This window comes from Oncorhynchus nerka, linkage group LG2 (genome assembly GCF_034236695.1).
Source record: "Oncorhynchus nerka isolate Pitt River linkage group LG2, Oner_Uvic_2.0, whole genome shotgun sequence".
Taxonomy (NCBI): domain Eukaryota; kingdom Metazoa; phylum Chordata; class Actinopteri; order Salmoniformes; family Salmonidae; genus Oncorhynchus; species Oncorhynchus nerka.
This window is the reverse complement of record NC_088397.1, coordinates 22,170,127-22,187,230: the sequence shown is the minus strand read 5'-3', so window position 1 is coordinate 22,187,230 and position 17,104 is coordinate 22,170,127. Positions and strand designations below refer to the sequence as shown.

General features: G+C 43.6%; 1 protein-coding gene across 2 annotated transcripts; it reads left to right on the top strand.

Moving 5' to 3' along the window:
- Positions 1-1,994: 1,994 nt before the first annotated feature.
- Positions 1,995-17,060, top strand: LOC115117417 (nardilysin-like). 2 transcript variants are annotated; one of them, XM_065024604.1, is made up of 32 exons: positions 1,995-2,077; positions 3,371-3,595; positions 3,911-4,148; positions 4,258-4,339; positions 4,499-4,652; positions 4,749-4,822; positions 4,917-5,012; positions 5,171-5,293; positions 5,423-5,480; positions 5,565-5,638; positions 5,811-5,880; positions 6,704-6,781; positions 6,893-7,013; positions 8,876-8,934; positions 9,113-9,167; positions 9,249-9,353; positions 9,584-9,707; positions 11,631-11,717; positions 11,872-11,991; positions 14,231-14,282; positions 14,535-14,685; positions 14,776-14,903; positions 14,998-15,163; positions 15,272-15,303; positions 15,382-15,520; positions 15,618-15,665; positions 15,752-15,804; positions 15,977-16,060; positions 16,197-16,287; positions 16,362-16,478; positions 16,586-16,675; positions 16,753-17,060. In XM_065024604.1, exons 1-32 carry the CDS (start codon positions 2,025-2,027, stop codon positions 16,963-16,965), a joined length of 3,360 nt encoding a protein of 1,119 aa, XP_064880676.1. In that variant the 5' UTR covers positions 1,995-2,024; the 3' UTR covers positions 16,966-17,060. The 2 variants fall into 2 exon arrangements, with proteins under 2 accessions (XP_064880676.1, XP_064880679.1); XM_065024607.1 differs by lacking the exon at positions 1,995-2,077 and adding an exon at positions 3,074-3,231.
- Positions 17,061-17,104: the final 44 nt, after the last annotated feature.

Sequence of the window (17,104 nt, the reverse complement as noted above, 5' to 3'; positions counted from 1 at the left end):
GCCCCCCAATGGTGGAACAAACTCCCTCACGACGCCAGGACAGCGGAGTCAATCACCACCTTCCGGAGACACCTGAAACCCCACCTCTTTCAGGAATACCTAGGATAGGATAAAGTAATCCTTTTCACCCCCCTCTTAAAAGATTTAGATGCACTATTGTAAAGTGGCTGTTCCACTGGATGTCTTAAGGTGAACGCACCAATTTGTAAGTCGCTCTGGATAAGAGCGTCTGCTAAATGACTTAAATGTAAATGTAAATGTAAATATTGGTGCAATTGTTGTATAGATGTTGAAATGTATGTCTGTGATAAAGAGATTATCAGCATTTTTAACACCACAGTCAACCACAAGTTCTGCAGGCTCTCGTTTGATCTAATTTTGACTATTGCCCGGTGAGATGGTCAAATGCTGCAAAGAAGGACCTAGAAAAGTTGCAGCTGGCCCAGAACAGAGCAGCACGTCATGCCCTTCAATATACCCAGAGGTCAATGTCAACAATATCCATGGCGGTCTTTTTTGGCTCAAAGCAGAGGAGAGATTTACTGTATCAATTGTTTTTTGTCATATAGGTCAACTGAACAGCAAACCTGATTTTAAAAAACTAATAAAGCAACTCCTCATGGCACAACACCTCTCCCCCATGTGACCTAATTTGTATGTGTATGTGCTGACATAACTGATAGACACACACACAGAGAGACACACACACACACACACTTTAGTTGTAGTTTAAAAAATATTTGTTTATAAATAAGTCTGTAATGTGTATGTACATTTTTTAAATATATGTAAATTCTAAAGTATTTTTGTCTGTAATGTCTTTTTTTGTTATGTGTCAGACCCCAGGAAGACTAGCTGTCACCGTTGGCGTCACCTAATGGGGATCCTAATAAAAATAATAAATCATAACGGGAGCCAACAGAGATGCTAATCAGATACCTCTGTCTATTCTCTGGGGGTAGAGTTGCGCACTGTGTGTGTGAGTGTACTTTTTAGACTGTTGGAGGAGCCTCTAAAATAGGTAGTCTATTTATACTCAGGTACTGTCTATGTTAAGAGCTGTCCAGCGCTGAAATTGACTGCATTACCTCTCTTCTCTTCCTCTTTTTTGTTCATTCCTCTGCACCGTTAAACCTGACAAATACCTCTTCTTTCTTTCTTTCTTTCTTTCTTTCTTTCTTTCTTTCTTTCTTTCCCTACTCTCCTCTTCCGTGGACTCCACCCAGCCAGAGACGAGACACTCTGCTCTGGCTTCTACTCACCTCTAGTCTCTTGCATTTGGTTCTGGAAAATAAACAAACAAACACACACACACACACACACACACACACACACACACACACACACACACCAGCTAATGAATTAAACCCCCTGCTTTAATTAGGGTTTTAATCAGTTGCCATGGGAACCTCGGCCCTTTAGAATCTAAAGTCAGACGAAGTACACACATACGCACACATATACACACAGGTAGAAAACACACACACACACACACACACACACACACACACAAAGACACACAAAGACAGAGATACAAATATAATATAAATAAATTGCATAGAATTACATAGAGTAGACTGTATTTTTGTAAGTATTGTTGAATCTTCCCTGGCCTGGTTCTGCATTAAACAGACTGACGTCTGTGGTTTCATTAGTCATTATCAGGATATCCAGCACATTATCATTGGTCTTCAGTCTGTTCAGGAGAATGAGAGTCTAATCTGTGTCTCTGCAAACGGCCCAAAAGCAAGGTCATGTCTTAAGCAGTCGCTCGTTCAACTGTAGGCCTACAGACGATCAACAGACAAACTCTATCAATATCTGCCCTGTTGTCGCCTACCCCCTAGCGGCTCAACACTGTAACTGGAAGGTTTGGAATTTAGGAAGCAATTCAATAGAACGTATCACTTGTATTCTACTGTATCTGCATCACAATGTACAGTTGCCTACCTCAAGCCTATCCATGGACAAACCAACAAGCGACTGTAAACTACCTTGATGCTGATTTTATTACGGTGCAATGAATGAGTGCTGGGAAATATAAACTCATTATGGACTGCTGTAACGCGGGACTGTGGTAAGTATAGGTCCTGCCAGACAACTTGTCGACACTGTCCATTTTGTTGTTGCTGCTAGTGCTACAGTACTTGTTAGTTACAATGTAATAAACAGTCTCGTGTTGCTGCTACAATGTAACCACAATGTGAAGAGTAGAGAAGTTCCCACGTGTGGCTTATTTTTGCCCAATCACGATCGTTTAAAGTTTCCGTAATCACGCCCCTGGGTGTGTCTGCCTTGTTCCAGAGCAATCAAATGTTGCAATGTTGAAATGCTCTTGGCGTTCGACGAATCAAGGCGCTCCTTATAGCAAAATAATCATCCTACCATATGCCGGGGACACGCTAGGTTCCATCCCTGTGATATCAAGAAGCAAGGTATGGAAACATCGCCGGGACCGACGCTACTTTGTTAGCTGTCAAACTTGACCAAATATAAGATTAATTCTAGGACATAGAACCAATTTGAAGTATACGTTCCCGTAGTAGAAACGTTGGGTGGGGTTTGACATGTATTGTGTGAGTCGCTAGCCTAGAAATGTCTGAGGCTTTTTGATAGACTTGTCGGTCGATCATGGTGAAGTAGCCTATACATGTGTTACTGTATCTTTCATATTATTGCCATTTTGTAACCGGTGACTCGCTTGCTACAGTTTGCTGCTAGCGATATAAGTTGGCTGACTTGCAGTGCTGACTGAGCCTACATAAAGCCCGCAGAGAGGCGAGTGTAGGGCACTTGGGGACTGGGGTTGTTTTGTAGCTGACACAGCTGAATACGGGCGAACAAACCAGACAGGCGTTGGGTGAATAGATGTATTGTCGCCCCCCCCCCCCCCATTGCATCTGTTGACTGTGTCTGGCATGATAATACTTTTTTGACAGCTGATCAAACTAATACATAGATGTTTGCTTCGCAGAGTCATACTTTCAATCACTGTCACTTCTTGACAGATCGGTCATTAAAATATTAATATATTATTAAATATAGCCTAGCTTAAGCAATCATTTTAAATTAAATCCAGCCCATCACCATTGCTGTCCTTAGAGTGACACGCTGTGTCACAGTGTTGGCCAGTAGAGCAGGGCCATTCAGTTCCAGACCTGCAGGACCCAAACCCCTGTGGTTGTCATCCTTCCCTGCGAATCAGGGACTGACTCAGACCTGGCACCCAAGGTGAATGGACTCTCTGCCCGATCAGTGACATGAATGAACTTCCAAGTAGAGAAGAGTCCCTCCAGACCTGGAGTTGAATAACCTGTATATTGGTTTCCCTGTGTCCTATTCACCGTGGCCCGCTGTTGTCGCCTCACAGTGCCAAAGTGTCGTCGCTATTCAGAATGCCACAGACCAACAAGTCCAGAAGTGCCTCAGCCAGTGGCTCTAGTACCGGACCGGACCGAGGGGAGGAAAGAGAAGAAGAAAGAGAGGAAGCTGAGCCAGAGCCAAAGGTCCAAGTCCAGGAAGCAGGGGATGGAGGAGGAGAGAACACTGGAGACCCGGAGATCATCAAGTCCCCTAGTGACCCCAAACAGTACAGGTAACATCAATGTTTACCTTACACACCAACGTGTGTGTGTGAGAGAGAGAAAGAGAATGTGTGTGAGTGTGAGAGAGAGAGACTTTTTCTTTCCATCTGCCTGCCTGCCTGCCTGCCTGCCTGCGAGACTCAGCAGGGTGTCTGGGAGTGTAACAGGTCACATGTTGGCCAAGGAGCGGTGTAAACAAGACATCCTGCTGTCATTTTAAACCAACTGAAGCACGCAGTTTCGGAGGGCCAAACTGTGTGTGTATGGTTGTGTCAGCATCTTAGAATAAGAGAATAGTGTTTACCTCTGTCTAACCCCTCCCACAGGTACATCGAGCTGACCAATGGGCTTCGAGTTCTGCTCATTTCAGACTTCACTGGTCCCGCCTCTTCTGGAGATGACGAATCAGAGGAGGAGGAGGAACTGGGGGAGGAGGAAGAGGAGGAAGAAGACTCAGGAGAGGAAACAGAGGAAGAGTCTGAAGAAGAGGAGGATGACAAGGACAGTGACTTTGAGGATGACGAGGATGGAGGGAAGAGGAAGAAGGGACACTCAGAGAAACAGGTGAGAGGGTGACCTGAAGAGGAAATAACAGCACATTAGCAGCAATAGTAATAAGGGTGTTGATGATTGTGTGTTTGTTTATTTGTGTGTGTTTGCGTGTGTGTGTCAGTCTGCAGCAGCGCTGTGTGTGGGTATTGGCAGCTTCAGTGACCCCAATGACCTCCCAGGCCTCGCCCACTTCCTGGAACACAGTGAGTATGATGGCCCTTAAGGATGAGATTGTTTTGTTGTGATAAATCTGGTGCAATGCTGTGTTTGTGACACAAGAGGATATAAAACAGACTCTCCTCCCTCTCTCTCCTCCCTCTCCTCCCCCTCTCCTCTCCTCCCCCTCTCCTCTCCTCCTGTAGTGGTGTTCATGGGCAGTGAGAAGTACCCATCAGAGAATGGTTTCGATGCCTTCCTGAAGAAACATGGGGGCAGTGACAATGCCTCCACGGACTGTGAGAGGACCGTCTTCCAGTTTGACGTCCAGAGAAAGAAATTCAGAGAGGCTCTGGACAGGTCAGCAACACACCACCATTATAGTCTCTGTGCCTTGTCTCTTGATTCGGATTAGTCCATCTGACTCTGTACCTGTTTGTGATTGGCTCTCTCCAGATGGGCCCAGTTTTTCATCTGTCCTCTGATGATCCGAGACGCCATCGACAGGGAGGTGGAAGCTGTCGACTCCGGTAAGAGGCATTCTGGGGGATTTTTTGTGTGACTTTATTCAGAGCTTATGCACTGGTTTTGTAGTGACCTGCTCCCCCTTCTCTCTTTTATCAGAGTACCAACTGGCCAAGCCGTCTGACTCTCACAGGAAAGAGATGTTGTTTGGGAGTCTAGCGAAGCCAGGTCACCCCATGGGCAAGTTCTGCTGGGGTGAGGACACGCACGCATGCACGCACACACACACACACAAAAAAACTACTCTGTGTACTGTGTTGTCATGTGTAAAGGAGAGACAGATGTTGTGTTATTGTGGTATGTGACGGAGCTGTTGTCATGGTTTCACCCGGTGGTTGTCATGGTTTCCCCAGGTAATGCCCAGACTCTGAAGACAGAGCCCAGGAAAAAGAAGATCAACGTTTACAAGAGGCTCCGCTCCTTCTGGAAGAGACATTACTCTGCCCACTACATGACCCTGGCTGTGCAGTCTAAAGGTGACGCGCACTCACACACACACATACACACACACGACCTTGCCGCGCAGTCACACATGTAACTCTGTTGTCCTCCTCTGTCGGTGTGTGTGTGTGTGTGTGTGTGTGTGTCTGTGTGTGTGTGTGTAGAGAAGCTGGACACTCTAGAGGAGTGGGTGAAGGAGATCTTCAGTGGAGTGCCCAACAAGTGAGTCTCAGCTGTACATAAATCTCTCACCATTCAAATATTATATGGCCATTTAGCGAACACTTACTGAACCCTGTTCCTCAGTGCTCAGCCCAAGCCGGACTTCTCTGAACTGCTGGATCCCTTTGATACTCCAGCCTTCAACAAGCTGTACAGAGGTAGGAACACCTGCTCTATTGAGCTGACCTGCACAGCCTTCTCTCCTGATCTCCATTAGAGCCATACAGCTTCAGTTCAGCTCACTGAAAACAGGATTTTGAATGGGAATCAATTGTTGGTTCCCAAAAAGATACGCTCACAAGTGTAGTAAGACATAGCTGTGTGTTTCAGTTGTTCCTGTGAGGAAGGTCCATGCTCTGACCATCACCTGGTCCCTGCCTCCTCAGGAGAAACACTACAGGTAAGAAACACAACTACATATAATACAGCTATTACAGATAATACAGCTACTACAGATAATACAGCTGCTACAGAAAATACAGCTGCTACAGATAATACAGCTACTACAGATAATACAGCTGCTACAGATAATACAGCTACTACAGATAATACAGCTACTACAGATAATACAGCTACAACAGATAATACAGCTACTACAGATAATACAGCTACTACAGATAATACAGCTACTACAGATAATACAGCTACTACAGATAATACAGCTACTACAGATAATACAGCTACTACAGATAATACAGCTACTACAGATAATACAGCTACTACAGATAATACAGCTACTACAGATAATACAGCTACTCCAGATAATACAGCAGATAATACAGCTACAGATAATACAGCTACTACAGATAATACAGCTGCTACAGATAATACAGCTGCTACAGATAATACAGCAGATAATACAGCCACTCCAGATAATACAGCTATTACAGATAATACAGCCACTCCAGATAATACAGCCACTCCAGATAATACAGCTACTCCAGATAATACAGCTACTCCAGATAATACAGCTATTACAGATAATACAGCTATTACAGATAATACAGCTACAGATAATACAGCTATTACAGATAATACAGCTATTACAGATAATACAGCTACTACAGACAGTACAGCTACTACAGCTAATACAGCTTTATAACAGAGGAACTACAGGAGAGATACTACAGTTGATGATGCACCTCTCTCTCTGCCTCACTCTTTCTGCCTCTCTTCGTCCCCCCATCCCGTTCTCGCTCCACCTCTCTCTCTCTCTTTCTCAGGGTGAAGCCTCTCCACTACATCTCTTGGCTGATTGGTCACGAGGGCACAGGCAGCATCCTATCAATTCTCAGGAGGAAGTGAGTCAGAACTACAGCACACAGGACTACATAACCCACAATGCACCGTTTTATAGCAATGTTTATGTGGCAACTGTACTTAGGTGCTGAGGTGTGTGTGTGTGTGTGTAGGTGCTGGGCCATGGCTCTGTTTGGAGGGAACAGTGAAACAGGCTTTGACCAGAACTCTACCTACTCCATCTTCTCTATCTCAGTCACACTCACTGACCAAGGATTCCAGAACTTCTACCAGGTTGGTACACACTCACTGACCAAGGATTTCAGAACTTCTACCAGGTTGGTACACACTCACTGACCAAGGATTTCAGAACTTCTACCAGGTTGGTACACACTCACTGACCAAGGATTTCAGAACTTCTACCAGGTTGGTACACAGTCACTGACCAAGGATTCCAGAACTTCTACCAGGTTGGTACACACTCACTGACCAAGGATTTCAGAACTTCTACCAGGTTGGTACACACTCACTGACCAAGGATTCCAGAACTTCTACCAGGTTGGTACACACTCACTGACCAAGGATTCCAGAACTTCTACCAGGTTGGTACACAGTCACTGACCAACGATTCCAGAACTTCTACCAGGTTGGTACACACTCACTGACCAAGGATTCCAGAACTTCTACCAGGTTGGTACACACTCACTGACCAAGGATTTCAGAACTTCTACCAGGTTGGTACACACTCACTGACCAATGATTTCAGAACTTCTACCAGGTTGGTACACAGTCACTGACCAAGGATTCCAGAACTTCTACCAGGTTGGTACACACTCACTGACCAAGGATTCCAGAACTTCTACCAGGTTGGTACACACTCACTGACCAAGGATTCCAGAACTTCTACCAAGTTGGTACACACTCACTGACCAAGGATTCCAGAACTTCTACCAGGTTGGTACACACTCACTGACCAAGGATTTCAGAACTTCTACTAGGTTGGTACACACTCACTGACCAAGGATTCCAGAACTTCTACCAAGTTGGTACACACTCACTGACCAAGGATTCCAGAACTTATACCAGGTTGGTACACAGTCACTGACCAAGGATTCCAGAACTTCTACCAGGTTGGTACACACTCACTGACCAAGGATTCCAGAACTTCTACCAGGTTGGTACACACTCACTGACCAAGGATTTCAGAACTTCTACCAGGTTGGTACACACTCACTGACCAAGGATTCCAGAACTTCTACCAGGTTGGTACACACTCACTGACCAAGGATTCCAGAACTTCTACCAGGTTGGTACACACTCACTGACCAAGGATTCCAGAACTTCTACCAGGCTGGTACACACTCACTGACCAAGGATTCCAGAACTTCTACCAGGTTGGTACACACTCACTGACCAAGGATTCCAGAACTTCTACCAGGTTGGTACACACTCACTGACCAAGGATTCCAGAACTTCTACCAGGTTGGTACACACTCACTGACCAAGGATTCCAGAACTTCTACCAGGTTGGTACACAGTCACTGACCAAGGATTCCAGAACTTCTACCAGGTTGGTACACACTCACTGACCAAGGATTCCAGAACTTCTACCAGGTTGGTACACACTCACTGACCAAGGATTCCAGAACTTCTACCAGGTTGGTACACACTCACTCACACATCCATTCAAAGTCCTATTTTCCTAACCCTAGTTATAAACCTAACCCTAGTTATAAACCTAACCCTAATTATAACCCTAACCCTAGTTATAAACCTAACCCTAATTATAACCCTAACCCTAGTTATAAACCTAACCCTAGTTATAAACCTAACCCTAATTATAACCCTAACCCTAATTATAAACCTAACCCTAGTTATAAACCTAACCCTAATTATAAACCTAACCCTAATTATAAACCTAACCCTAGTTATAAACCTAACCCTAATTATAATCCTAACCCTAATTATAAACCTAACCCTAGTTATAAACCTAACCCTGAAGCCTAAAATAGTATTTTTACAAGTGAGGACTGGCAACATTTCCTCACTTCTCTGAATTGTAGTTGGCTTACTATTCTTGTGAGCACTTTTGGTACTCAACAGTATAGTAAAACGTTTGGTACACAGTACACACATTATATGTGTTTTATCTACAGGTGGCTCACCTGGTCTTCCAGTATCTCAAGATGCTACAGAGCCTGGGCCCCCAACAAAGGTAGTGTCTGTGTGATTAGGGCTTCATTATAGGCATGTGAAATGCAGAATATGTGCTTTATTTATACAGTATATGACTATCTCTCTTTCTCTCTCCATCTCGCTCACTCTCTCTTTCTCTCCATCTCGCTCGCTCGCTCTCTGTCTCTCTCTCTCTCTCTCTCTCTCTATGTTTGTAGGATCTATGAGGAGATTCAAAAGATTGAAGCCAACGAGTTTCACTACCAGGAACAGGTAAATACTACTAACATTCTCCTCCTATCTACAAGTACAGGAATGAATTCCAACCAAACGATGCACCCCTGTGTGTTTCAGACGGACCCTATAGAGTATGTGGAGGATATCTGTGAGAACATGCAGCTGTTTCCAAAAGAACACTTCCTCACCGGAGACCAGCTCATGTTCCAGTATTCACCTGAGGTACGGACTGTGTGTGTGTGTTTAGGTGATCGTTGCGGCCCTTTCCTTGCTTACGAAGCTAACCTGGTGTGTGTGTATGTGTATGTGCTGTTTGGAGAAGGCGCTCTCTGTATCCTTAAGTGTCTATGCATACAAAGACCTTTGAAATGTTTGAAACCTTCTTGAATGTAATTTGTTGATTCAAATAAAGTATTTATTGTGTGTGTGTGTGTGTGTGTGTGTGTGTGTAGGTGATCAGTGCGGCCCTGTCCTTGCTGACTCCAGACAGATCCAACCTGTTGCTGCTCTCTCCAGAACACGAAGGCCACTGTCCCCTCAGGGAGAAATGGTTTGGGACACACTACAGCGTAGAGGGTGAGAGAGACACACACACACACACACAAACTACAGTGGCTTCAGAAAGTCTTCATACCCCTTGACTTGTTCCAGCCTGAGTTCAAAAGGGATTAAGTATACACTACCGTTCAAAAGTTTGGGGTCACTAGGAAATGTCCTTGTTTTTGAAAGAAAAGCTCATTTTCTGTCCATTAAAATAACATCAAATTGATCAGAAATACAGTGTAGACATTGTTAATGTTGTAAATGACTATTGTAGCTGGAAACGGCAGATTTTTAATGGGATATTTACATTGGTGTACAGAGGCCCATTATCAGCAACCGTCACTCCTGTGTTCCAATGGCATGTTGTGTTAGCTAATCCAAGTTTATCATTTTAAAAGGATAATTGATCATTAGAAAACCCTTTTGCAATTATGCTAGCACAGCTGAAAACTGTTGTGATGATTAAAGAAGCAATAAAACTGTCCTTCTTTAGACTAGTTGAGTTTCTTGAGCATCAGCATTTGTGGGTTCGATAACAGGCTCAAAATGGCCAGAAACAATGACCTTTCTTCTGAAACTTGTCAGTCTATTCTTGCTCTGAGAAATTAAGGCTATTCAGAGCTTTGTACACCTGGATTGTACAATATTTGCACATCATTCTTTTTAAAGTTCTTCAAGCTCTGTCAAGGTCGTTGTTGATCATTGATAGACAGCCATTTTCAGGTCTTGCCATAGATTTTCACGCCGATTTAAGTCAAAACTGTAACTAGGCCACTCAGGAACATTCAATAGCGTCTTGGTAAACAACTGTAATGTAGATTTGGCCTTGTGTTTTAGGTTATTGTCCTGCTGAAAGGTGAATTTGTCTCCCGGTATCTGTTGGAAAGCAGACTGAACCAGGTGTTCCTCTTTGCCTGTGCTTAGATATATTCCATTTCTTTTTATCCTAGTCATGCCAATGACAAGCATACCAATAACATGATGCAGCCATCACCATGCTTGAAAATATGAAGAGTGGTACTCAGTGATGTGTTGTGTTGGATTTGGCCCAAACATAACATTTTGTGTTCAGGACATAAAGTTTATTTCTTTGCCACATGCTTTTCAGTTTTACTTTAATGCCTTAATGGAAACATGCATGTTTTGGAATATTTTTTATTCTGTACAGGCTAGTGTTGTGAAGTAACTACAATGTTGTTTATACATCCTCAGTTTTCTCCTATCACAGCCATTAAACTCTGTAACTGGTTTCCTTCCTCTCTGGCAACTGAGTTAGGAAGGACGCCTGTATCTTTCTAGTGACTGGGTGTATTGATGCACCATTCAAAGTGTAATTAATAACTTCACCATGCTTAAATATATTTAGATATTCAATCTGTTTTAAAATTATTATTTTTTTAACCATTTAACCAGCCCTTCTTTGCTGGGCATTGGAAAACCTCCCTGGTCTTTGTGGTTGAATCTGTGCTTGAAATGTACTGCTCGACTGAGGGACCTTACAGACCATTGTATGTGTGGGGTACAGTGATGAGGTAGTCATTCAAAAATCATGTTAAACACTATTATTCCACACAGAGTGAGTCCATGCAACTTATTATGTGATTTGTTAAGCACATGTTTACTCCTGATCGTATTTAGGCTTTTAGGGGCCGAATACCTATTTACTCAATACATTTCAGCTTTTCATTATTAATTAATTTGTAAAAATGTCTAAAAACATAATTCCACTTTGACGTTATGGGGTATTGTGTGTAGACCAGTGACACAAAATCTCAATTGAATCCATTTGAAATTCAGGCTGTAACACAACAAGATGTGGAAAAGGTCAAGATGTATGTATACTTTCTGAAGGCCCTCTATGTGTTTGCATTATTAGAGGAGCAGATCATGTCAACATGGTCCCAGTATGTAGAGAAAGAGAGAGGGTATCCTGATAGTTGTCTCTTCTCTGTCCAGATATCCAGCAGGAGTGGAGAGAGCGCTGGAACGGAGACTTTGAGCACAGCTCTGACCTGCACCTTCCTGTCGAGAACAAGTTCATCGGTTAGTGTGTGTGTGTGTTTCTGTGTGTGTGTGTGTTTCTGTGTGTGTGTGTGTGTTTCTGTGTGTGTGTTTCTGTGTGTTTCTGTGTGTGTGTCTGTGTGTTTCTGTGTTGTGAAATTTCCTAATGTGTTCATATTTCGTGTCTTCCTTCCAGCGACTGATTTCAGCCTGAAGCAGTCTGACTGTCCTGATACTGAGCTGCCAGTCAGAGTAACTGCCAACGACCGAGGATGCCTCTGGTACAAGAAGGACAACAAGTTCAACATCCCCAAAGGTGTGTGTGTGTGTGTTAGGGCTATGACGGTCATGGAATTTTGGATGACGGTAATTTGGCCAGCCAACGCAATCTCTGTAATAACCGTTTGAATAGTAATACCAGAAATAGAATGGGCGTCCCCATTCAATTCAAAGATGGCATAATGGATGGACTGACAGCCACTGCGAGTGTACCCACAGGAGGGTTTACTCCGCCCAAAATCTGTCTGCGAAAATAAGACCACGAAGTGAGGAATTTTTGGAAAGGAGGTCAATGTGAGAGTGTTGAATTTGGTGAACAAACAATGTAATTGCTAAATTGCTACGTGAGGCTTATTTGATCTGATAGATTTTCAGGAATGGTTAGGTTGTTACAAATGCACTGATATAAGTTGACGCATTTAACCAACTTTGAAAAAAACGACTTTATATCAGAGTTGTACCTGTTGTTCAGGTGGGACCATTCTGCCCTCTCATTGGCAAGAATGGTCCCACCTGAATGCCTTCCATCTTTAAGGACATGTATTTCCATTGTTAGAGCGGTCACTCCACTATCTTGTCAATATAATTGAAAATCTTTGATTCAACTCAACTGACGTTACAAAAAAAGACATTTCATTACAAGAGCCACATCAGTTAACATACTTTGAATGAACATTCTACATGACCATGGATGTTATTGCATCACAATACCATGCAGCCATCCCTAGTGTAACCATGAGTTTACCAGTCAAATTGCCAGGGTAAGAGGTTCCAAGCATATAGATCCTCTAAAATGATTATTCTAGTTGATAATTCTATGGTTCCAAGCCCGTTCTTTTCATGTGTGCTGCTGTTTCCTAGGCAACCTGAAGACTGGTTTGCTCCAGCACCTTGCTTGTTTCATCATGTTGTTTAGGGTACATGTTACAGCAGAAACAGACTCAATTGCACAAATTCCAGGCCGTCCTGTTCGTACCCCAAAAAAACAATAATTATGACAGTTATTTTCCCTTCATAATGGTTTTCATCCACACAGTAATTGTGCCAGCCCTAGTGTGTGTGTGTGTGTGTGTTTCAAAGTAATTTCTTTATAAAACACACAATCTGGCCTCAATGTCCACATATTCTCTTAAAGGAAAATTCCACCCAAAAACTCTTTTGGTATTTGTTTCATTAGTCCATAGTTGATATAGTCACAGTTTGTTTCATTAGTCCATAGTTGATATAGTCACAGTTTGTTTCTCTTAAAGTTTGGAAATATAGTCCAGTTTGTTTCATTAGTCCATAGTTGATATAACTCATTAGTTTTGATATAGTAGTTTGTTTCATTAGTCCATAGTTGATATAGTCACAGTTTGTTTCATTAGTCCATAGTTGATATAGTCACAGTTTGTTTCATTAGTCCATAGTTGATATAGTCACAGTTTGTTTCATTAGTCCATAGTTGATATAGTCACAGTTTGTTTCATTAGTCCATAGTTGATATAGTCACAGTTTGTTTCATTAGTCCATAGTTGATATAGTCACAGTTTGTTTCATTAGTCCATAGTTGATATAGTCACAGTTTGTTTCATTAGTCCATAGTTGATATAGTCACAGTTTGTTTCATTAGTCCATAGTTGATATAGTCACAGTTTGTTTCATTAGTCCATAGTTGATATAGTCACAGTTTGTTTCATTAGTCCATAGTTGATATAGTCACAGTTTGTTTCATTAGTCCATAGTTGATATAGTCACAGTTTGTTTCATTAGTCCATAGTTGATATAGTCACAGTTTGTTTCATTAGTCCATAGTTGATATAGTCACAGTTGATCATACTGTGTGTGTTTCTGTATTTTGAAAGTGATTTATCTTGAAAACATGATTGCTGACATGCAAAACATTTTGGGACTATATCAACAAAGGACTAGTGAAACAAATACCAAAATATTGTTTTTGGGTGGAGTTTTGCCTTAATCTCTATCTGGTACAGCCAGTAGAAAACGGTTCACCCCTCTGAGCCTGGTTCCTCTCTAGGTTTCTTCATAGGTTCCTTCCTTCTAGGGAGTTTTTACTGGCAACTGTTCTTCTGCTGATCATTTCTTTTTTTGAACCTTTATTTAACGTATAAAGGGCTTTATAAAACATTTGATTTGAGTTACGACAACAGTGAACAATTCAAAATGGTCAATAGCTATAATCTTTCATTGATCTGTCATTTCTACTCTCTCTCCGTTGATCTGATGTTTCCTCTCTCTCCTTTGCTGATCTATCGTTTCTTCTTTCTCTCCTTCAGCTTACATCCGCTTCCATCTCATCTCTCCGGTCATCCAGCAGTCAGCCAGGAAGTAAGTCCAGGGTTTAGTTAGCCATTAGCCAACAATTGTTTCACAGGTAGATTGTGCTAAAACTGCTAGCCTCTCGAGAATGCAGCCATAGCTAGGAACTGTTTTACACAGTATTTTAATCCTGTTTCTCTCTGCTTATATCCCTCTCTCCAATCTCTCATCCCCAACACCCATTCCCCCCTCTCTCACACCCTCCCACCCCTCTCCACCCACCCCTTCCTCTAATTCTCTGCTCTCTCTCCCCCTCCCTAGCCTGGTGTTATTTGACCTGCTAGTGAACATACTGGGTCACAACCTAGCAGAGCCAGCCTACGAGGCTGACGTGGCCCAGCTGGACTACAAGCTGTCAGTAGGAGAACACGGACTGGTTATCAAGGTCAAGGGCTTCAACCACAAACTGCCTGTGAGTTAGACCCAGACGCACTGCACCGCGCCACACACACCACACTCACACACGAGGATGATGATGATGATGGTGTTCCCTCCTCTGTAGCTCCTGTTCCATCTGATCCTGGACCATCTGGCTGACTTTTCTGCCTGTCAAGATGTCTTCAATATGTTCTCTGAGCAGCTCAAAAAGGCCTACTTCAACATCCTCATACGACCTGAGAAACTGGGCAAGTACGTCACGCGTGTGTGCGTGTGGGTCTGTTTGTTGGTGTGTGTCCAACCTCACCATTGTCTTCTCTCTCTCTCACCAAACACACACTCTCAGGGACGTGCGGTTGTTGGTCCTGGAGCATGGTCGCTGGTCCATGGTAGAGAAGTACCAGGCGCTGGCAGACGGTGGTCTGACTGTAGAACAACTGATGGAGTTCAGCAGAACCTTCAAGACCCAGCTCTATGCAGAGGGACTGGTGCAGGGGAACTTCACTAGCCAGGTGACTGGACCATCAAAACACACACACACACACATTACACACCCTTTCCACCAAACCCTCTTGTATGATTTCTGCCATTTATTAAAGTGGTTTCTGTTTTCCCTGCAGGAGTCAATCCAGTTCCTGCAGTACGTCACTGAGTAAGTTTATACACACACACACACACACACACACACACACACACACACACATATAACTTTCTTTGCTGTCTGTGTCAGTAAGCTGCAGTTCTCCAAGTTGCCAGCAGAGGTCTCTGTGTTGTTCAGAGTGGTGGAGCTGCCTCTGAAACAGCACCTCTGTAAGGTCAAAGCACTGAACAAGGGAGATGCCAACTCAGAGGTCACAGTCTACTACCAGGTACACACACACACACACTGGTTCATCTGTTCATGACTGATTGACTCGCCTCTGACATTCAGTCACTCTCTTCCTTTCTCTCTCTCTCTCTCTCCAGTCTGGTCTGAAAACCCTCAGAGAACACACACTGATGGAGCTGCTGGTGGTGAGTACACCAACAATCATTCATCCTTTAATCCCCTAACCCCTCTTCCTCTGACCTCTGTGTTGTTGATATTGTTGTGGTTCCAGATGCACATGGAGGAGCCCTGCTTTGACTTCCTCAGGACAAAAGAGACTCTGGGGTCAGTGTCTGTGTTTCACACTTCTCTGTCTCTCTGGTGACTAAATAGACCATGAAACCTCTGGAAAGAGTTGTAGTGTTAACCAGTGTCCCATCCTTCCTCAGTGTCCCAAACCTCCATCTTCTAATTGGCTCAGTCAACTTAAACCCCTCTCTCAATCTCTCTCCTCCAGGTATCATGTTTATCCAACCTGCAGAAACACGTCTGGAGTCCTGGGCTTCTCTGTCACGGTAGAAACACAGGCCACCAAGTTCAAGTGAGATCCTCATACTGACTGTATTGTGCACTGCAGTGATTTTGATGTGGCCTTCCTGAGGCTAGAAGGACTCTCTCTTATGACCTGGAAACACACCTCTTATAGTAATGACAGTGGGCTCTCTCTTCTCGTTCAGTACTGAGCTGGTAGAGTTGAAGATAGAGGAGTTTCTGTCTTCCTTTGGAGAGAAGTTGAGTGCTCTGACTGAGAGTGCCTTCAACACACAGGTATGTGTGTGTCTGACTATATATCCGAGTGCACTGAAGTTTACTTGTTAAGCTGAAGGTGTGTGTGTGTACAGGTGACTGCGCTGGTCAAGCTAAAGGAGTGTGAGGACACACACCTGGGAGAGGAGGTGGACAGGAACTGGGCCGAGGTCGTTACACAGCAGTATGTCTTCAACAGGCTTCACAGAGAGGTGAGACACACACAGGACAATTCAGTTTTTCTGGTGTGTGCAGAATTTTACATTGCTTGCTGTAGTTTCTGCAGACGTTTCACGTGTGACTGTGTGTGTGTGAGTAGATTGAGGCCCTGAAAGAGATGACCAGAGCAGAGCTGGGATCCTGGTATCTGGAGCACCGTGGACACAACTGCAGAAAACTCAGTGTACATGTAAGTGTGTGTGTATAGTTGAGCAGTGTAATCAATGTTTAAGAGCTGTGTGCTCTAACATCGATCTCCCTCCCTAGGTGGTGGGTTTTGGGCCGGAGGAGGGCGACCCCCCAGCAGATGGCAACGGAGAGAGGGATGAGGAAGAGTGTGGCAGTTCATCCTATGGTGAAGTGTCCAAACTGACCTTCCTCCCCGCCTCGCCCAAGATGGCCGCCGCTACGTCCATCATGGACATTCCTTCATTTACCCAGAGCCTTACCCTCTTCCCATACCACAAGATCATCCAATAAACTACCAGTATCTATTTTCTCAATATTTATTTCAAACTCTCTCTCCTTCATTGCCTGACCATAACATCATCTAATAAACTCAATGAGATACACAACCACTATCTTTGGGGCTGAATCTCTCACATTTCACAACTTCTTG

Coding starts and splice junctions, on each gene's coding strand:
- LOC115117417 (XM_065024604.1), top strand. CDS start 2,025: ATGAGTGCTGGGAAATATAAACTCATTATGGACTGCTGTAACGCGGGA. Junction 14,904..14,997: donor CGACCTGAGAAACTGGGCAA/GTACGTCACGCG, acceptor ACACACTCTCAG/GGACGTGCGGTTGTTGGTCC. Junction 16,288..16,361: donor AGAGTGCCTTCAACACACAG/GTATGTGTGTGT, acceptor GTGTGTGTACAG/GTGACTGCGCTGGTCAAGCT.